This window comes from Arvicola amphibius, chromosome 12, assembly GCF_903992535.2.
Source record: "Arvicola amphibius chromosome 12, mArvAmp1.2, whole genome shotgun sequence".
In the NCBI taxonomy this organism is placed as follows: domain Eukaryota; kingdom Metazoa; phylum Chordata; class Mammalia; order Rodentia; family Cricetidae; genus Arvicola; species Arvicola amphibius.
The window spans coordinates 31,647,524-31,669,857 of NC_052058.2; the positions used below are offsets into that span (position 1 = coordinate 31,647,524).

Below are 22,334 nucleotides of genomic sequence, written 5' to 3' on the forward strand. Positions count from 1 at the left end.
TGTGTAACTATCAGCAGGACATGTGCATCACATCCCCCCAGCATGCCTATTCCTTAGGACGAAACCGCCACCCCTGCATTCACCCCTGCATCCCACTGTGCTTTCATTAATAAAGCTGTTAGTTTACTCATCAAGATGTCGAGAATGGGCGTGCTCTTCTTAATAATACTTTAGCTGCTAAGGTTTCGTTAATTTCCTAAGAAATCAATTCAAGTTGCCTTCAAGAATTAACAAAACTCATGTTCCCTTTCTTTAATATAGTCTTCCTAAAATTCTGTTCAACTACTTTCTAATTATGTGACAGAATGTTAGTATCTCTCCAAATCTTGAAACTTGAATTTTGAGAATGCATTGAACTTCTGTGTTAATAGAAAAGGTCTCAACTATGTTTCTAGTGCGTCTTCTGTAGAATACCATTTTCCATAGAACTGCAACCACTTGTACAACTTTGCACAGGACTACAGTCTTGTTCTTCATTTTAACTGTTTGGATAAGAATTGGCTATACATTTTCCCCCAGTCCCCTTCCACCCTCCTCCCTTGATGTGGGATTCCCCTCTGTATGCTGTGAATATGTTTTATTGCCATTGGTTAATAAAGAAGCTGCTGCGGGGCGGTAGTGGCGCACGCCTTTAATCCCAGCACTCGAGAGGCAGAGGCAGGAGGATCTCTGAGTTCAAGGCCAGCCTGCTCTACAAGAGCTAGTTCCAGGACAGGCTCTAGAAACTACAGGGAAACCCTGTCTCGAAAAAAACCAAAAAAATAAAAATAAAAAATAAAGAAACTGCTTTCAGCCAATGGCTTAACAGAGTAAAGTCAGATGGAAAATTCAAACAGATGTAGAGAGAGGGAAGGTGGAGTCAAAGAGACACCATGTAGTTGCCAAAGGAGACAGATGCCAGAGAACCTTACTGGCAAACCATGAGTCTCGTGGCAATACATAGATTAATAGAAATGGGTTAATTTAAGATGTAAGGGTTAGTTAATAAGAAGCCTAAGCTATTGGTCAAGAAGTATAGTAATTAATATTGTTTCTGTGTAATTATTTCAGGTTTGGGTGGCCCGGAAATGAACGAGCAATCTCTATCTACAAAATGGCATCCACCAAATGGGACATGCATCCACATATGACCTAAAAAAAGTTTTAAAAGAGAGAGAGAGAGAGAGAGAGAGAGAGAGAGAGAGAGAGAGAGAGAGAGAGAGATTCTAGAGTCACAAAATGGGAGCCAAACACAGATTCTTGGTAATCACTTTTTTTTTTCAGATAGGCTCTGCTTGTTGGTAGCAAGCAAAGAAGTGTGGCTCCTCTAAGAGAAGGCTTCCTGATTAAGGACTAGCAGTAAAAACTTCGCAGGCTCTTTTAAAAAGGGTGCTCCCCCTGACTCTTGCTAGTAGCATGAACTCTGGTTCTTTCAGGAGGTCCTGCACTTAAATGGGGTTTGTGAGCAGTGTGCTACAGTCTGCTAATGGCAACATAGACCTGCTGCTGGCAACATAGGCCCGCTGTGTCCCTGGAGCTGGGACACTGAGCATGGCTCATAGAGGCAGTGAACATTACTTGCACCATGTTGAACTGGGCAGAGCAAACAGGCAGGGCCATGGAATTGGTCCTAGCCATGCCTGCTTAGCTTTTTTTTAAAAAGGTGATCCTATCAGAAAATAATTAGATACGCAATAAAGACAGATTCAGACAAAAATAAACCTCTGAAAAGGTCACAGTGTTGGAGAAATGTATGTAGGCTTGAGAGAGAGAAGAAAAAGAGTATATACAATTATAAGAAGAAATAAGTTTAAAAAATAAAACAAAGTCTTTAAAGAGACAGTAAAAGTAATATAAATGAGTACAGTCATAGATTAAAGAAGTAAAGAAAAATAAGCCACGTAATGATGGAAAATACACAGAGAGTCTGGATTATGCATATTATTGTGTTTTCTTTAAAATTTTTGACTGTGAATGAGCTAAGTACAGAGAGACATTTCATTGTACAGACTGCTAAGCTAGACCAACATATATTTTAAAGGTATCTTGACTTCAAAATTTGAGTTAGCTAGTAACAATCCTAAGCTACTGGCCAAACATTTATAATTAATATTAAGCCTCTGCATGATTACTTAGGAGCAGCTTGTAGGATAGAAACTTCTGCCTACGTAGGATATAGAAGAATTTTTCCCCCATGAAGTCAGACTCAAGAGGTTTCAGTAGGACTCAGACTCTTCTCTTTCTGTCTCACTGCCTTTGCATGTGTCTTCCATCTGCAGGATTACCCTGTGGTGGCAAGACGACAGCTCCAAGTCCAGGCACCACATGGTGCAGAAGTAGGAGGTACTTGCCAGTTCCATTGACTTTCCCCAAAGGTTGCCTAGCAACCTCTTCTAGCTATGAGGAAGGCTGGCTAATGGAAACTTCTTTACCACCTTAAATAAAAATTATGGCTTTTGTCAGACATGGAAATCCAGTCAGATCTGAATTTCACATGTTAAGAATATCTTTTTACTAAAACTTTTTCCACTGAGGATCTAAAGCTAAAATTTAACTATGTGTCTAGGTTTTGTTTTTGTTTTATTAAGTCAGACAACCTTACTCAGAAATGCTCTGAAGAAAATGTCAAAAGAGACAAAATAGTATCTCTATTTTGTATATATATATATATATATATTTTGTCTATATATAGACAAAATAGGTGTTAAAAGAAGAAGCGAATAGAAAGTTTTATTCTATATATATATATATGATGGAAATAGAACAAATATATGCATATATGTGATATATGTGTATGTATGTATATGTGTGTGTGTGTGTGTGTGTGTGGTGTGTGTATATATAAAATGACTTGAATTAAGAAATGTACTCCATAGGCTCATGTATTTGCCCACTTGAGCCTTGTTGTTGGCTCTGTTAGGGGAGGTTATGGTACCATTAGGAGGTGGAGTCTTTCCAGATAAAGTATGTCACTGGGGGTCACTTTAAGGGTTTATAGCCTCATTCTGCTTCTTGCACATGGGAATCAATCTCTCTCTCTCTCATCCCACCCCCTTCCTATGTAAATGAAAATATGATCATCCTGTTTCCTGTTCCTGCCACCTGCCATGCCTTCCCTGCCATGATGGGTGCTCTCCCTCTGGATCTGTAACCAATATACACTCTTTCTGAAGTTACTTTGGTCATGGTATTTTACCACAGCAGGAGGAAAGAGATACATACATGAAGCTTGATATGTATCTAAAGTGACAGAACATGATATTGGAATCAGAATGAACTGTTACAAATGGCGCTCAAACAACTGACTATTATGGCAACTTGACTATTACAAAACCCAGCTCAATTAGTTCCCTCTCTATTTCCTCATAATGTAATTTAGCTCAGAGTCAAGTGTAAGTTTAGCCAAGTAACTTATGTCAAATGGGACATTACCAAATATGCAAAAGCGTACACAATGGGTCTTGTTCCATTCTACAGCTATGAAGAAAGCAGGTGTCTGGTGAGATTGAGTTTAAGTGGCAGATTTGCCAGGTGCCCAGACAAACAGCCCCGTCTGTCAACTGCCAGACAGTATAATCTAGGTGACAGGCAAATGATCAGACTCATGAATGAGCCCAGCTAAACCCGGCTTCACAGATACATAGTTTTTTTTTTTTAAACCACCAAATTTTGGGTGGATAGATATCCAAGCAAACCTAACTGATAAAGGTATTGTATAGAAACAAATGTAGGTTCCACACACCCCTGCTGGGACCAAAGGCATGAACCACCACAGCCTAGCTAGTTACTTGAATTGTGTGTGTGTGTCTGTATGTGTGTAGCAAAAGAATGACATGAAGCCAGGTGTGTGTGTGTGTGTGTGTGTGTGTGTGTGTGTTTAACAAAAGAATGACATGAAGCCAGGTAATTTTAACACACACCTTTAATCCCAGCACTTGGGAGGAAGAGGCAGGCAGATGTCTGTGAGTTCAGCGCCAGCCTGGTCTATAAGAGCTAGTTCCAGGAGAGGCCCCAACGCTACAGAGAAATTCTTGTCTCAAAAAACAAAAACAAAACAAAATACCCAGATCATAGACACTGTTGCCCATAGTGTCCCTTGATAGTGATAACCAAAAAATCTTCAGAAATTTCTTATATTCCCTAAGATATAAAATCCCATGTGTTAAGAACTGGACTGTGGGGCTGGAGAGATGCTCAGGAGCCAGAGAGACAGCTCAGAGGTGAAAAACACTGACTACTAGTCCAAAGGTCCTGAGTTCAATTCCCAGCAACCACATGGTGGTTCACAATCAACGTGATGCATTTCAATCATATTCTTCCTCGTTACCCTTCTTTATTCCCTGTTATTAATCCTCTTCCTAAAAGGAATCAAGACTGGCCTTGAAGTCACGATATAGCTGAGGATGAACCTGCCTGCTCTGTCTCCCAAATGTTAGAATTATAAGTGTGCACTACCACACCAGACTAGATTGGCAAAAACAAAACCAGTAAGGTTCCAATTGATGGAGAAAAGGGCAGTTCTCACACATGATGGTGCGAAGGTAGGTTCTGAACATGACCTTGGAGATCAAGTTCTGATAAAACCGGCAATACCACACCAGTATTCTACAGAGACTCACATAGGCGAGGACATACAAAATCTTCAGAGTACACTATCCATACCCTGAATAGTGGAAACTAACCTAAAAGTCTGCTACTGTTTGATTGTGTTCCCCTAAATGGTATATTTCCCTCAACACAGCCATGCTGGAAGGTGGGGTCTAGTGGGGGGAGTCATTTATCCTCATGAACTGTTTAGGAATGAGTCCGTCATCTCTAGTTTGGCCTTCTTTTTCTCTCTTCCTCACACATTTGCTTGCCTTCCTGCTCGGAAGTTCTCTCCGAAACCGGATTCTAGTAACAGACCCTTCTGAGCTGCTAGAAAAGTGGGCAGAAATAAGAGTCCCTACACAGTACTTAGCAGTGACCAGGGCTGATAATGCAGACTCCATAATCCCCAGTTGCCTGGGAAGCTAAAGCAAAGGCTCACCAGTTCAAGGCCTTCCAGAGTGAGTTCAAGGTCAGGCTAGGCAACTCACAGACCTTACTGCAAAATAAAAATCAGGGGAAGGGTCAGGGATGGAGGTGGAACAATCGCTTCCCCTGCACCACAGAACAATAGGTAATGCCTAGTGTCGTGTACTCTTTTACAACAGAAAATGGATTAAGACACCCTAAAAATGGATCATGAAGATATTATAAACAAGGTAAAGGCTCCCTCTATGGGATGGGAAAGGAGATGCAGTCAGGGCGGGACATAGGAGGCCGGCCCACTGTGTGGCTTTCCTGAGCTAGAAGCTGGCTTGTAGATTTGTAGTAACTTCTGATCCTTTCATGTGTCTGAAAGATGCCATAAATATTAACTATAAGAAAACAATGAGTTGCTGATAAGCCCCAAGAAAGGGCTCAAAGGTTATGATGAAGAAACCAGTTTATGGTCTTAAGTCTTCCATTATGAAAATGTCCTCAGTCAACCCTGGGGACTTTGCAGTTCTATTCCAAGGAGAAACACTACATGCTAAACCATTATGCCTTCATAATACACAGATCATTGCGGTGGTTATTGCTAATGTTAAACTCTTTCAAACTTACTTTAAAAAGAAAAGAAGAACAAAACAAACCCAGGATGGACAAAGCAGGAAAACCACATTCTTTCTGTTTTTCTTTCCATAGTGCTCCCGGCTCCAGTGCTAGGTCATGGCTGCATTAAACTGCTAGGCAAAGTTCAGGCCTTAGGCGGGAATCCAGCTTTCTCTAGGTCAGAGGGTACCAGGGAAAAGTGCTTAGTGCCTTTCAACAAAACGGGGACCAGGAGCTTTTATTATTGAGTTATTACTGAGTTGTCCCTGACGGCTCCAGCGTCTAAAGTTGTCTCCCATGGGCAGTTTGGCTTCAAGCTTGTTTCTAAGCTTTGCTACTAAAAAGGTGATAAATTTAATGAGAAGCAAACAGAATCAACTTAGCCTGTTACACTCATGCAACCATTTTATCCCTTATTTGATGCCTGTTCTGTCTCTGCTGATGTTTTCTACAGCACATTTCCTGCAGTGTAGTTTAAGGGTTGTTTGTAAAAATCGTGCTCTATATAGATTTCCTTTTCATTTTTGTTCCTGGCTTTTTACTTGCAGGTGGCATAGCTGTGTGCTCTTAGCTACTCAGAAGGCTGAGCCAAGAAGACACAAAGTTCAAGGCCTACCTGGACAACTTAGTGAAACCCTGTATTAACATAAAAAAGCAAAAACAGGCCGGGCGGCCGGTGGTGCAAGCCTTTAATCCCAGAGGCAGGTGGATCTCTGTGAGTTCAAGGCCAGCCTGGTCTACAAGAGCTAGTTCCAGGACAAGCACCAAAGCTACAGAGAAACCTTGGCTTGAAAAAACCAAAACTAAAAAAAAAAAAAAAAAAAGGTAAAAACAGGGCTTAGTGGTACGAAGACCTCAGAGTAAGTCTGAACACTATTAACTCACCTACCCAGCTTCTTCTATTGCTTGACTGCTGCCCTATATTCTCAGTCACAGGGGGAACAGTTGGTTAAAAATTAAGCTCCCCGTTGTGTTAAGATAGCCACAGACTTGTGTAAGCAAGTGTCCACAAACCCCGTTAAGTTTGTACAAATACCTTGTTATCACAAATTGTATTACTAATTATAAAACGTTATCACAAGTGGTAAATTCCCAGAATGTACCCAAATTGTCACCCGGAACTTAACCTCAAATTGTAAAGATTCTTTTTCTTATATCACCCTGACCCTGCCTCCAACTTACAGCTTCTGCTTCAAAAAAGACCTACTCCCCCTGCTCAGGGTCACAACGCAGATCCCCCTGCTTGTGGCCCTAACTAGTTCGAAGTTTCGGTACCTGGTGCCCGCGGGGATGGAGTAAAGCTGCTCCTGCTCCTCTAGCTTTGGCGGTCTCCTCTTTAACATCTGCACGATTCCCAGGCCCAGCAGCTGTAGTAGCTGCCTAGCAAGCACAAGGCCCTGGCTTCAAGCCCCATACCAGAAAAGCAGAAGAAATGGACTCAGTTTCCGTTTTGATTGTCAGCCACTTTGATTTTTTAGCTCTTCTATAATATGTCACAAGTATCCTAGTTAGCACCGATCGTCAACCTGAAACAGCCTGGGGTCACCTGAGCAATGTGTCTGCATAAAGGAGTTGCCAGTCTGTGGGCACATCTGTGAGCGACGAATCAAGATAGATATTAATCAAGGCAGGAGGGCCCAGCTCATAGGGCAGGTAGACCAGGGCTATATGAGAAAGCTCATTAAGCACCAGGCAGGGAGTAAGCCATAGAGTGAGTCAGCGAGTAGGTTCCTCCATGGTTCCTGCCTTGAGTTCTGACCCGACATCCTTCTCTCAAAGGAATGGACTACGGCTCCTTCTCCTCCCTGAATGTGCTTTTGGTCAGGTGTTTGTCATGACAACAAAATGAAGTTGGACTAACAAATAACCCTAATTCCTTCTTTGTTTGGTAACTAATCACCGCTTTTTGGCAAGGCATGACCTATTTGTCACAGGTTCAGCTAGGGTTATGTTTTAAAATGAGCACAAGGATTCCTAATGTTTGTATGAATTGACAGAGATAAAACCACAATCTGGGGGAGGGTCATGGAATTACTGCCTATAGAAGTTGCCTTCTTCTGAAAGTTAATCTTCCTGGGAATAATATTGCAACTTTCTTTTTAATCACTTAGTTTTGGGTCAGGGACACTCTAGCCCAGGCTGGCCTTCAGCTTGGGATCCACTGCCTTAGCCTCCTGAGTACAGGTATTGGAGGCATGCCTTACCTCGCCCTACCTACAGCTCTCACTGCTTCTCCCAGGTATTATCTCCTAGATATTATCTTCACCCACTTGGAGGAGAGTTGTCAAGTCACTCCTCATAATCTCAAATCTAGATCATTAAAATAATCACTATTTAGACTCTGATGATTGGCTCTGCCCTTTGGAAAGGTTGTTACCAACACTGCCTTTCTTCTTCTTCTTCTTCTTCTTCTTCTTCTTCTTCTTCTTCTTCTTCTTCTTCTTCTTCTTCTTCTTATTATTATTATTATTATTATTATTGTTATTATTATTATTAATTTCATGTGTACAGGTGTTTTGCCTGCATGCATGTCGTGTTCTATGTGTGTGCTTGGTGCCCTCAGAGGCCAGAAGAGGACATCTGTTTCCTTAGAACTGGAGTTATTGAGGGTTGTGAGACACCATGTGGGTGCTGAAAATCAAACTCAGGCCATGTAGAGGGTCACCAATGCTCTTAACCACCCGAGCAACCTCTCCAACCCCCTAGCCCTCTGATTTTAAGAAAGTTAAAATTTAGAGCTGGTGATACAGCTCAGTGGTAGAGTGCTTGCCTGATATGCACAAGGTCCAAAATTCAATCCCTAGCACATTTTAAAAAAGATTTATTCTTCCAGCGGGGCAGTGGTGCCTTCAATCCCAGCACTTAGAAGGCAGAGACAGGAGGATCTCCGATTTTGAGGCCAGTCTGGTCTACAAAGCAAGTTCCAGGAGAGTCAAAGCTATGGAGAAAACCTATCTCGAAAAAACAAAAACAAAACACCCTGATGTTCTGGAACACACTAGGTAGAGTAGCTAGGCTCTCACTCACAGAAATCCACCTGTCTCTGCTTCCCAAGTGCTGGGCTTTGGAGGCACACACCACCACGTCTGACTCAACCATGGCAAATTTCAACAAATAAAATCTCAAGCATACTGTCAACAAAAATAACAGGGAGTATGATTAACATGTGTAATGTCTGCACAGAGTGCTTTGTGTAAATTACAGATCCTGGGGTTATTATGGTGCAGTGGGATGCAACAGGAGTGACTCTTGGCCTTCCAGTCAGTGTTCACATCGCTTCTGCTGAACACTACAGGCGAGGGAAGCGTGAAATGCTGTACCGTGGACTGCAGGTGAAGACAAGAACCAGCTCAATGGTTTTCTTCAAATGGTCTTTCTCATTTAAATGGCAAAATATGGTCAGTTGGAGACTAACTCTTTTATTAAAAAAACCACTTAATCTGAATTACAGTGACTTGTTCTAATCAGAGTTAAGTGTGCACTTCATACAGAGTTCTGGTAGTGATTGTTTTGAGAAAGGAATCCATTTGCTGTATAGACAGCAGGCTTCGCCTTGAACCCGTAAGTCGAGAGCAACCAACATAATTAACTTAGTGATACTCCACTCGAACAAAAATAAATAAATGAATAAAAACCAGGCAGAGGGCAGGGGCAGCTGCGGCGTGAAGGATGTTCTAGACAAGTTTATCTCTTGACAAACAAGCTGGGTGTCATCTATGATTTTTTTTTTAAAAAAGTAGACCTTTGAGCACAGACTTAAGTAACGTGCACATTCTGTGGCGTGCAAAACCACAGTTATGAAAACAGAGGGTACCGAAGCATGACAGCACGACCCATGGGTCATTTTCCTCAACTTTCCACCCTCCCCAAGCTAGCCGCGTCCCAGAAGCCTCCGCGCGGCTCGCCCCCACCAGCAAGAAGCCCCGGCGGGGGCGGGGGATGCGCGCTGGAGCCACGCCCCCTCCCCACGTGGTCGGCTTCAGCCTTCACCCTCGAGGTGCGCATGTGCTACCCGCCTGCCCGGGACTGAGCTGCGTCGCTGCCCTGGTGGAGACCGAAACTACGGCGGGCCACCTCGGAGGTTGGGTTTCTTACCTGCTCGGCATAGGCCGCGGTCTTCGATTCATCCCGCCTCTGCTGACGGCGGAACCGGGCAAAGGCTGAATGGAGAATGGGCGTGCTCATATTATCGCCCCACGGAGGACTGACTCCTAGTCCCGCCCCTTCTCTTTGCTAAAAGCGGTTGGCTGTCCTCCTGTCGATCAGAAGCGGGTGTCACCAATAGCGTGCGGCCGACTCTGAAGCTTGTCTGACTAGTGTGGCTGTGGGCCGCGAGAGTGCCGTGAAGTAACTTTAGGTGGAAGATGCAGGGAAGTAACTCGGCGGAGGGTAGCGATAGAAGCGAGGAGCAGGTGTCTGGTGCTAAAGTCATCGCCCAGGCCCTGAAAACGCAAGTACGGTGCATCGTCAGGGAAAGAGAGGGGGAAAGAGAGGGAATGAGAGAGAGAGAGAGAGAGAGAGAGAGAGAGAGAGAGAGAGAGAGAGAGAGAGAGAGAGAGAGAGAGAGAGAGAGACCACGCGTTGTCATAGAGACGGAGGAGGGGCGGGGTGGTCCTGTTGGCCTTTCCTTTGGACAAGAAGACTGGGTCACCTGGTGATCTGCGTTTATTCCTCTTTCGCCCCCCCCCCCCAGAATGTGGAGTACATGTTCGGAGTCGTAGGCATCCCCGTGACCGAAATCGCCCTTGCTGCACAGGAATTGGGCATCCGGTACATCGGGATGAGGAATGAGCAAGCGGTGAGTGTCGACATGGCCGAATGTCAATTATTCGCTGCACACGGCGTCCCATCACCTCTAAAGCATTGCACACACCACACTGATCCTACTTGACAGGAAAGTGCGATGCAGGGAGATTAAGTCAAATTTGCCCAATGTGAGTCATTTGGTAGTGGCATTGGAACTCAGATATTCTGAGTTTGGGTCTGTGCTCAGATGCCAGAACTGGAAGAGATGGTCTGTTGCCACCATCAGGCTGTAAGTTCTAACTATGTTGCTTCATCACTGCATATGTGTATTGTGAGTATCTGGTGTGATTTCTACACATGACAAGGGCTCAGAGAGCATCTCTAGGATGGATGATTGAAGGCTAAGACTCATGCTGCATAACAGGCGTGGGGTAAGATGAAAGACCTTAGCAGCAGTAAAGCTCTTACTGGAACCCGGGTTTAATCTGGAAGCGGGAAAAGCAAAGTAGACATTTTGTGATCCACTTACATTGTTTCCTCTGGCTGCCCAGTCTTACCCTCTTTGAGCAACACTGGCAAGAATCAGGTGTGGATGGAGTGGTTGAATGGTGCTTGCTACCAAGACTGATAACCTGAGTTCAGTCACCAGGACCTACATGGAAGAAGGAAGGAGATAATTGATTCACATTGTCGTCTGACCACACACACGCACACGCACACGCACACTGTTAGAAAAGGGTAGGAATCTATTTTGTAACATTGTCAGTCCAGCTGAGGCCGAGTCCTGTTTTCTCTTCCGCTGTTGCCCTTTGATCCACCTTCTTGCCCCCTCTTGCCTCCTTTTCTCTGCCCTCAAATGTGTGCTCCAGTGCAGCAGGCGTTAGGGTTCATTCTCATATCCCCATGGTGCTGGTTTGATTGAGGCGTTTGTATGATATAGATAACTACTACATTATTTACTAATTGAAAGTGTTTATCAACAAGGTTTGGAATTTATAGGGAGTGTTTTTAGTCTGAAAACTGGTAGATATTGAATTTGGGTTGCTTACTCTTTTGCGCCCCACCCCCCCCCCTTCAGTGCTAGGAATTGAACCTAGGACTTTGTGCATACTAAACAAGCACCCTGCCACTGAGCTGTGTACACTTACCTTTCCGTTTTCTTACTCGGGACAACTTTCTATTCTTTTACCTGCGTGAGAAAGTATAGCTGCTGGTCTACATTTTACTGTTTTTCTAGGGGAAGTATGTTTGCCACTGCTTTCTTTTTCTTGCATTAGACATGAGTTGAGTATGGACTGTATGCTTGGTAGTGGCAAGAGAGGCAATAGTATGTACTATAAGCAGTGGCAGAGAGGGATATAAAGAAGAAATGAGGTTTACTTTTCAACTACAAGTTGATGAGCTGGGAAAATGACAAAAAAAAAAAAAGGTAATCTAGAATAATGGTCCTCACAAAAGGAATCCATGAAGAGATAGTAGCCGCAGAGTATGTGGCTGGTTCTCTGATAGGACAGGGAAGATTGCTCATGGAAGTAATGTTGCTCATGATGTACTGCATCAGTACAGCTGAATGGCACGGCAAGCCATAAGAGTGGACAGGTAGGCCAAAGGATGCTTATGAAAAGTCTATGGCTCGCAACTGTAATCTCTATCTACTCGAGTGAAACAGAAAATCACAGGTTTGGAGCCAACCTGGTCAACTGAGATTTGGACAGCTTGTTTTATCTTTCAGTGGTAGAGTGCTTGCCTTACATGCCTGGTGCTCTGGATTTCCCTAGTACAACAACAAAAGAATTAAATAAACAGATAAATACAGTCTTCCGAGAAAGCATCCCACAGAAGATAATGCCAGGGCTATCTTGAGGAAAGAGTAGGCATTACCTATTAGGAAGGTGGTGATTGCTAAGTTAGGGGCTCAGACTATAAATGATAATTCTACTGACTGAGGTTGAGAATAGAGAGAGGAGGAACAGTCTAGAAGGGAAGATGGTGGGTTTAATGATGGAATTGTTCAAAGGGAATATGCAAGAGGGCTCAGGATTCAAGAGCATGTTTGTGCTAAAGAGAAAGGGATACCTGGGTTCTGCTTGATTATCATTCATCAGCTCCTTAGGGTAGTTGAGACATTGATCATATGGCCAGAAAACAGACAGATTGTCAGGAAGCTGATTCTCAGTGCTTTACATGTCTGAGAGCCCTGATTCATCCTCCTAGCAGTGCTGTGAACTGCTTTCACCTTATAGATAAAGAAGCGAGTGTGCCGAGAAACTTGTCAGAATCAACAGTAGAATGGAGAGAGACTGGGGTCAGAATCAGAACACTTGGACTCCAGACTTTGCTGACCTAAAAACTATGTTTACTAGTTTGCGGTGGTGGTGCATACCTGTAATCCCAGTGGTGCACACCTGTAATCCCAGCAGGAGGTGGAAGCTGGCAGATCTCTGTGAGTTCAAGGCCAGCATGAGCTACAGAACTAATTCCAGGACAGCCAGGGCTACACAGAGAAATCCTGTCTTGAAGAACCAAAGAAAAAAAAAGATATAAGTAGCACTATAGTGTCCTAGACAAAGAATAATTTTGAAATGCACTCAGCATTTTTTCCTGAGCATCTTGTATTTGATTTAACTTTGTATTCCCTATCTTCCTTATACACTGGATGAAGCACAGTTGAGTGAAAAGTGTCCAAGCGTGGTAACTCCTAGCTGGTTCCTGGAGCTCATGGGTTTGTGGGGCTTACCTTGAATTCAAGGCCAGCCTGGACCACAGTGAGATCATGTCTCAAAACAAAACAGATAGAAAACCATGTTGGCCTTAAAGAAAATTGCAACAGATTGCTTGCTAAGAATTGAAAACATACAGTAAATAATGTGTAACAAGCATGTGGAAGCAAACTCAGTAACAGAAGGATAAGTGAAAAATCACATTTAAAATGAAGCAGCACAGGGCTGGAGAGATGGCTCAGTGGTTAAGAGCACTGGTTGCTCTTCCACATGACCCAGGTTCAATTCTCAGCACCCGCACGGCAACTCACAACTCTCTGTAACTCTAGTTCCAGGGATCTGACACCTTCACACAAATGCACATAAAATAAAGTTAAATAAATTAAAAAGGAAAAAAAAAGAAACAACACACTCACTGCCTCATATACCTATCTGAAAACTTCAAGCAAACTGATGAGGAATAAAAGGGAAAACACAGATCACCAGTGTGAGGGGTAGAAATACAGACCTTGCTACAAACCCTAATTTAAAAATGAATTGAAGAAATCACAGTGGCAAATAGAAAATATTTTAATCAATTTGAAAAGATGAACATCAAATATAATTCATAACATATAGCTAAGATATTTTAGATTAAGTAGTTGCGGTGAATCTGTTAGTAAAGTTTAAAACCAGTGCTGTCCACTGATTTCTCAAGACACTAGGAAAGGGAAATCAGATCTAACTCAAGGGAAGAAGTTAAGTAACTGATGAATAAGCAGAGACTAGTGAAGTAGGAAACAATACAGAAAAACTAAAACCATAAAAATCCCAGGACTTGGAAGACTAATCCCCATGGACTACACAACAAATTCAAAGCTAGACTGAGGTAATGAGACCAGACTCTGAACAAATCAACCAACCCTTCGTAAGTGGAGTGCCAGACATAAATGACTGATAAGATTCTAAAGATGGTAATAAAAATGACAAATAGTAGTGAAACGCTCCTTGAAAAAATAAAATTTAGATACTTAGGTACTTAAGTCATTCCTTAAAATTAATTGTTATCCCATCTCATAAAAATGAGTAGTGCTCCAGTTCTTCCTTCCTTCACTATGTAAACTCTCAACTATTTTTGTTTCATTGTGGTTTTGAGACAGAGTTTCTCAGTGTGGTCCTAACTGTCCTGGAATGCACTTTGTAGACCAGGCTGGCCTCAGACTCAGAGATCTGCCTGCCTCTGCCTCCTGAGGGCTGGGATTAAAGGCGTGCACCACCATCACCAGCTCAGATCTGCTCTGTGATAACTCTTTTGTGTGCTGTGATATATGTTGCTCTCACTGGTTGATAATAAAGGCTACTTTTGCCTATAGCAAGGCAGAATATAGCTAGGTGGGGAAGCCAAATTGAATATAGGGAGAGAGAGCTGAGTCAGGAGAGATGCTGCCCAAGAAACAAAATGTCAGCATACCTGTAAAAGCCACCGTAACGTTTCAATATATAGATTAATAGAAATGGGTTAATTTAATTGTAAGAACTAGTTAGTAATTAAGCCTGAGCTATTGAGCCAAACATTTTGCAGTTAATGTTAAGCCTCTGAGTGATTATTTAAAAGAAGGTGTGGGCTGGGTCGGGACAGAGATACCTCTGTTTACACAAATTCTCATCCTTTATTTTCTGTATTTACACCAGAGTCCTCTATGTCTCATTTAGTCCTGCTGCCCTTTCTTTGTAGGCTTGTTATGCTGCCTCTGCGGTTGGATACTTAACGGGCAGGTAACTAAAGTCCACTTCATTAAAATACACCGAAAGTTTGGGGTAGAAATATACATGTCAACTCACAACTTAGTTGGCTTGAAAAGATTGTAGAAGATAGTATTAGTAAGAAGTAACTCTTAACTTCCTTAGCGCACTTCATATAAAAGGCTTGGTTCCAGAATGAGGTTGCTAGAGCACAGTCCTGTCTTCTGTGTTAGATAATTACTCGGCCCTCGTTTTTTACTAAAAAGTAATACTTGTTAAAAATAACCATTTTAGAAAATGTAGAAAATATAAAAGGAAGAAAAACTAAAATGACTGTAATTCCACAACTGCTAAGGTTTTTTCATATATTTTACTTTTTTTCTACATTCACATATTTTTTAAGGTGGAATTTGGGCCTTTGATAAAATTTGTACCATACTTTTTATGGCACTTATATATAAGCATTAGTAAGATTTTTTTATTCTAAAAGTGAAGATAGTAATTAAATTCTAGAAATATAAACAAGCAAGAGCTCCCAGTCCTTCTCTCTAATGGGAACCTTCTGAATTTGAGCCTGAGGAAAACCAGGCTGTCTGAAACAGCCTCTGGACTATTCTATGGCTTTATTTGTGTTTTTGTTGACCCTGGAAAGCATTTAAAGCACAGTCCTTGATGCTTTAATTGATTCTGGAATGATGATTATTTTTACAAACTGAAAGTTTAGTTTGAAATGCTTATTTTGAACACTTTAGAGTTTTACTGTCTAGTATTGTAGCATTAGCAATGTGTGGCTGTTTCATTTAATTAAAAATAACCAGTATGCTAAGTAGAACTGCTCTTTCGTAGCGGCCACACTGAAAGTGTGTGGAAGCCATGACCTGTCGAATTACGTCTGTAGAGCATGCCGGGGTGGCACTGCTCGGGATAGTTAGAACTGTTGTTAGTGTCCCTTTAAGTCTGAAAGATTTGGAAATGTAAAGACTTTACTGCTGAGTGGCTTAGGCTCAGGAAGTATGTCAACACAAAGCGTTCAGAAAGACTGGGAGGAAAACCATGCCTCACAGGAAGAATCACCGCCTCACAGTGTATTATATTTATTTGTTAGAAATTGAAAAAAATCCATATAAAATATATGTGGCTGTCAAAAATTTGCTTCTGTAATCAGGGAACTTGTTTTAATCCAAAATGATTGGAGCAAAATATGAAAGATTAGTAAAATACAATGTGACAGTAATAATGTACATTATATCTTAAAAGAAACTTGATGTTACTCATTTTTAATTAAGATGTTCTAATAATTGTTTACCAATTATAGTAAAGACTACATGTCTTTCTTCTGACCACCAAGAAGTTTCCATGGAAACCCTAACATACTACGAATTGGTACTTGGTGTGTCCGAAGCTGAGGTAGCTGTCTGGCATCCACACCTCTTTTTTTCTGCTGTTAGGTTTGACCTGCTGTTGATAACTCTGCTTTACTTGTAGGCCAGGAGTGTGCCTTGTGGTTTCTGGCCCAGGTCTCATCCACGCCTTGGGTGGCATGGCAAATGCGAACATGAACTGCTGGTAATTAAATCATTCTTGCTCAAAACTTTTTAAATGTGTCTTTGTGTATTTTGGCAAAGTAGAACTGACCTACAGTGGAAAGACTTGGGGAAAACAAAAGTCCACCCTGCTATGCTTGGAAAGAGAGTAGAAGGTCATGAATTGGGAAATGACTGGAGATCGGGAAAACGGGGGTCAAAGGTGCCTGCCACGCCTGAGGTTCAATGTGCAGCACGAGGACAAGAGTTGATAATACTGTACTGAATGCTGGAAAGTTGCTACAAATGTAGATTGGGGTGCTTGTGTGATGTGTAAAGAGGCTGTGACAGCGTGCGTGTTAATTTGTTTGACTATAGCATCAGGTTCACTATAGGCATCAAAACAGCACTGTAGCCTTGACTATGTGCAATGCTAGGAAGAACATATTAAGTCCATCGCTAAGGAAAACACTGAACATTTTAGAGTTTCGTTCTCTGTATGTATTCATGTTTATGGATGTGAGCATGCTTGTAGTTCTAAATAAAGAACTACTTTTAAAATGTGTTAAATATTGAACCTAGACCCTCGCTATGTTATATAGGCTTGGCTAGTCTGTAATAATCATAATCATAATCATAATCATAATAATACTGTCCTGGAACTCACTCTGTAGACCAGGCTGGCCTCGAACTCACAGAGATCTGCCTGCCTCCTGAGTACTGGGACTAAAGGCGTTTGACACTACACCCAGCTAAGCTTTGTGTGTGTGTGTGTGTGTGTGTGTGTGTGTGTGTGTGTCTGTGTAACAAAGTCTTATCAAGTTTGTCTAGGAGGCTTTGAACACACATGCCCCAGACAGGCTTTAAACTTGTGATCCTCCTGCCTCAGGCCCCTGAGTAGTTAGGATTATAGGTCTATAGCACTACTCCTAGCTGAGAGTTTTTAACACCTTCGTTCAGTATATAGAAGTGTATTTCCATCATCTTGCTTTGCCTGGTTAGCAACTGTATTCTTTTTTTTGCAACTGTATTCTTATATTTGTTAAAATTTGCTTTATAAACTGTTTAATGCTTATTCTCCATCCTTCCTTTATTTAACCTTCTCTCAGCTACTTTATCAATAATAGCAGGATGAAGGGGATTATGTTCTGATCAATTGAGAACATGCTTAATCTTTTTAATGTGAAGGACATTTTCTTCTTTGCACTTTGTGTGTGTGTGTGTGTGTGTTTGTGCGTGCCCACGCAGGACCTAGCATTCCTGCATTATGGGCTCCAGGAACTGAACTCACCTCATTAGGATTGCTAACAATTGCCCTTACCCACAGAGTCGTCTGTCTGAGCTTCACTGTGTTTCTTTCTGTCTTCCATCCTTGTCTTCCTCTTCCATATCTACCTTAGAAATTGATATTTAAATCTGGGGCCTGGAGAGATGCCTCAGGGATTAAGAGCACTGGCTCGGGACTGGAGAGATGGCTCAGTGGTTAAGAGCACAGGATGCTTGCTTGTTCTTACAGAGATCTTGAGTTCAATTCCCAGCAATCACATGGTGGCTCACAACCATCTATAATGAGATCTGGTGCCCTCTTCTGGCCTTCAGGCATGCATACATGCAGGCAGAATACTGTGTATATAATAAATAAATAAATAAATTAAAAAAAGAGCACTGTCTGCCCTTCCAGAGGTCCAGAGTCCAATTCCCAATACCTATCTAGAATGAGATCTGGTGCCCTCTTCTGGCATGCAAGCACACATACAGGCAGAACACTACATAATAAATCTTTTTAAAAAAAACCTTTAAGTTTGATGTATTTTTTAACCATGAGAAATAAAAAGTGGAGAACTTTTTTAGCTTTGAGAAATGGGAATTGAGAACTATTGCTCATCTTTCCATTTCCAAATAGGTTTACTCAAGAACATATAAAATCTCTTCTCTTTACAGAGAAACTCTGTCTTGAAAAACAAAAACAAAAAAACTCTAAAAAACCAACACCCCCCCCCCCAAAAATCCCCAAAAACAAACAAACAGAAAACCTCTTCTCTCCATCTCAGGAATAGTAAGGCATAAAAGTTGATTTTGTCACTGTACCTGGAACCCAGTGTTAACACGGAAGGAGGGGCTGACGTAAGAAAAGCGTTTACTATGCGTTTTCCATTGTTGTGATTTTTGAGAATGGGATCTCGCCCATCAGATTACATATTAATTTTTTTAATCTCTAGGTTTTCAAGGAAGATGTAGCTTTTTTTTTGTTTGTTCTCAGTCCTAGTCACTCATAATTGTCATGCACTGGACACTGATGAATGTTTCCTATATTCTCATTTGTAACTATCTTTTTAAAAAAATTGCTATTTCAGGCCCTTGATTGTGATTGGTGGTTCTTCTGAAAGAAGTCAAGAAACAATGGGAGCCTTTCAGGAGTTTCCTCAGGTACCCAGCTCTATCATCCAAGCAACGACTAAATACCGCTGAAGGAAAGACACAGTCTTGGCTGGGGTTTCTGATGCCTGATGAAACACTGTGGCCCAAACCAGCTAGGGGTGAGAGAGTTTGTTTCCGCGTCCTGGGAAGTCAGGCAGGGACTGATGCAGAGGCCACAGAGGAACAGCAGCAGGTCAGCAAGGCTTGCTCCTCAGGGCTCACTCAGCAGCACCTGCCCAGGGGTGGCCTTGTATGCTGTGCCCACCCACTTCCATTAATCAAGAAAATGCCCTACAGGCTTGCCTACAGGCAATCTAATGGAGGTATTTTGTCAGTTAAGGTGGTTCTCCCCAGATAACCCTCATTTGGGTCGCATTAACCAAAAACCTCTCACAAACACAATTTATAACGTCTGTTAAAAATATGAAATGTGGTGGAATTTTGTTTGTGATCTAACAAGTAAAGCTCTCCTGAAGAGTGAGTGCAGAGCCAAGCTACTAGTTAGCCCCAGAAGCCAGGTAGTGGTGACACACACTTCTTGCAGAGATGAGAGTTCCCAGCACCGACTTTGGGTGGTTCACAACCACGGGAAATTCAGCTCTAGGGGAACCTGATGCCCTCTTCTGGCTAATGTGGGTACTGCACCAGATATATGTGCATATATAGACTAAAGAAGATCTAAAGCAGTGATTCTCAACCTTCCTAATGCTGTGACCCTTTAGTACAGTTCCTCATGTTGTGGTGACTCCAAACCATAAAAATATTTTCATTGCTGCTATTATGGACCATAATATAAACATGTGTGTTTTCTGATGGTCTTTAGGTGACCCTATGAAAGGGTCATTTGATCTCCAAAGGGGTTATGATACACAATTTGAGACCTGCTGATCTATACCAAAATTGACATGACTTAATTTTTTTATTATTTTATTTGTCTGGATGCTTTGCCCCATGTATATCTGTGCAGTGTGTGTATAGTGCTTGTGAAGGCCGGAAGAGGATGTCAGATCCCCTAGAAATGGAGTTTCAGATGGCTGTGTCTACCATGTGGGTGATGGGAATCTACTCTGTGTCCTCTAGAAGAACAGCCATTGCTCTTGACCAGTGGGCCATTTCTCTAGCTGCTATAGATCTGTGTGTGTGTGTGTGTGTGTGTGTGTGTGTGTGTGTGTGTGTGCATGCAGGTGCCCACGGAGACCAGAGGTATCAGACCTCTGGAGCTGGCATTACAGACAGTTGTGAGCTACTTGATATGGGTGTTAGGAACCAAACTCAGGTCCTCTGGAAGAGCAGTAAGTGCTTTTAACTCTCCAGCCCCTCCAAAACGACCTGATTTTTAAACTGAAATTAAGTCCTTTACATAGTATTAAAGACACAAGAAAAAAAACTGGGTGGTGGTGGTGCATACCTTTAATAATTAGGAGGCAGAGGCAGGCAGATCTCTGAGTTCGAGGCCATCCTGTTCTATAGAACGAGCTCCAGGACAGCCAGGACTACACAGAGAAACCCTGTCTTGAGGAACCTAAATAAATAAATAGATACATGAATAAAAATGGATTTGGGGTGCAACCCTCAGATGCTACAGAAATAGCTAAAAGAAAAAATTCTCAAAATTATCAGACTTGGTATACATTTATTTTTATTTTAGGAGAAAAGAAAGTATTTCAAAAGTTGAAAAAATTGTCAGCAAAATGTTACAGCTTCAAAAATAACTTGCAGGATGCTAAAGAGATGGCTCAGCAGTTAAGGGCACTTGTTCTTCTGAGGACCTAGGCTACCAGGTCCACATGGTGGACCACAGCTGTCCATAATTTCAGTCCCAAGGGATCTGACCTCCGCAGATACTCTGCACATGTATGGTGCAAATGCATGCATACATGCAGAATTAAATAAATCTAAAGAAAAATAATGATAGGATGCAAACAGCTGAGGGTGAATGGTTGACCTGTAACAGGAATGCTCTGGAACTGTACATGCTATAGGTTCTCTACCATTGAACCATACTCAAGTTTCATACAGAATTTATATTGCATTAATATAAAATACTACCCTCGGTACAAGTCCTTATACTCTTGAATACAAAGTTTTATTGGTTAATTATAACAGTAACAAAAGTTTTCAAATGATGCTAATGTATCCAGAAAAGTAGAATTGATAAATAATTGAAAGGAAATTTAGGTATAGACTTGGATATGGTGCCACACACCAATATTTCCAATAGTTATGAAGCTGAGGCAGGAAGATTGTGCGTTTAAGACTATCTTAGGCTAGCAAGACCCTGATTTAGAGCAAAACAAAAATAAAATTTAGGGCAGGTGAGAAAGCACAGTGGGAAAGGGTACTTGCCATCAAGCCTGACAACCTGAGTTTAGTCCTCAGAACAGATGTGGTAGGATACTCAACCCCTACCTTCACAGTCCGTACACACAGTGTCTTAGGTAGGGTGTCTATTGCTGTGAGGAGACAGCATGACCATGACAACTCTTAGAAAGCAAAACATTTAATTGGGACTGATTTTTAGGTTCAGGACAGGAAGCAGAGAGTCAGTGTCTGGATGTGCAGACAGTAGGAAGAGAGAATGACACTGGCCTGAAAGCCTGCTCCCATTGACACACTTCCTCCAACAGGAACAGGGCCACACTCCCTTATAAATAGTGCCACTCCCTATGGCCTGTGGGGGCCATTTTCATTCAAACCACCACATACAGAGAGGAGATAAATGCGTAAAATAGTTTAAAGAAAATTTGAAGTTACTTTAAAAATTATATTCATATGAAGCATGGAGTAGAGCATTAATGTCAGCCATTAAAATATATTTTCTTAAAATAATAAGTTCATTAGATTGTAAATTAAAACACAGTTTGATTTAAAATTCAAATATCCTTTTCTTATTGGAAGTTCTTAAAACTGAAGGCATGAGCATAAGATTCTGAAAAGCTGAAGGGTAATCTTGGCCCTCAAACCTGTGTGACGAAGACTGGCCTCTTTCCATGGATTTCATACTGAAAAGTATCAAGGGAAAATTTCTCCACGTTTCTCAAAGTGCATTAGACAATGTAGAGGTAGCACTTCCAACTCCCATGTTCCCAGAGCAGAGCAAAAAATACATGAGAAGAAGAGCAGCAGAAACGGAAGACGACGTAAGGTGCATCCAGTGAATTGTCATAGTCTTGCTGGGCACTTGCTTCCTGTCAGCCAACCTCCCCCAGCAGTTTATGCGAATGCCCGTTTGCCTGTTGTATGGTACATGGTTAATATTATCTTTATTTTTGCTAATCTGAGAAAGGGAAATAATGTTTTGATTCCAGAATCATCCTGAGAAAGGACTTTGATTGTGATTTGAATGTTTTTTTTTTTTTGAGATAACCTAAAAAAAATAAATAAAAGCCACATTTTTTCTATCTTGCTTCTAAATGTAATAAGCAGTAATGACTTGAACATTATATCTTCCCTAATGAGGACAATATGATTGTGATCTGAATTTCAATGATTTTCATTTTCTGTATAGGTTGAAGCTTGCAGATTATATAGCAAGTTCTCTGCCCGGCCAGCCAGCATAGAACATATTCCTTCTGTTATTGAAAAGGTACGGTATTTACTGAAAAGC

The 22,334-nt window shown here is 41.8% G+C and overlaps 2 protein-coding genes across 4 annotated transcripts in view; one reads left to right on the forward strand and one right to left on the reverse strand.

Moving 5' to 3' along the window:
• Btd (biotinidase) overlaps positions 1–9,812 on the reverse strand; it is a 31,977-nt gene extending 22,165 nt beyond the window's left edge. Inside the window, exon 1 of one of the 2 annotated variants that reach the window (XM_038349109.2) lies at positions 9,694–9,812. In XM_038349109.2, coding sequence (XP_038205037.1) covers positions 9,694–9,725 — 32 coding nt within the window. In that variant the 5' untranslated portion in view covers positions 9,726–9,812. Of the gene's footprint in view, positions 1–6,873; positions 7,005–9,693 lie in introns of those variants that run through there. The other variant, XM_038349107.2, reaches the window with a different exon arrangement.
• Positions 9,626–22,334, forward strand: part of Hacl1 (2-hydroxyacyl-CoA lyase 1) — a 34,004-nt gene continuing 21,295 nt past the window's right edge. The window contains exons 1-6 of one of the 2 annotated variants that reach the window (XM_038349103.2): positions 9,626–10,052; positions 10,292–10,396; positions 14,779–14,819; positions 16,272–16,352; positions 18,664–18,736; positions 22,236–22,313. In XM_038349103.2, coding sequence (XP_038205031.1) covers positions 9,963–10,052; positions 10,292–10,396; positions 14,779–14,819; positions 16,272–16,352; positions 18,664–18,736; positions 22,236–22,313 — 468 coding nt within the window. In that variant the 5' untranslated portion in view covers positions 9,626–9,962. The remainder of the gene's footprint in view (positions 10,053–10,291; positions 10,397–14,778; positions 14,820–16,271; positions 16,353–18,663; positions 18,737–22,235; positions 22,314–22,334) is intronic. The other variant, XM_038349104.2, reaches the window with a different exon arrangement.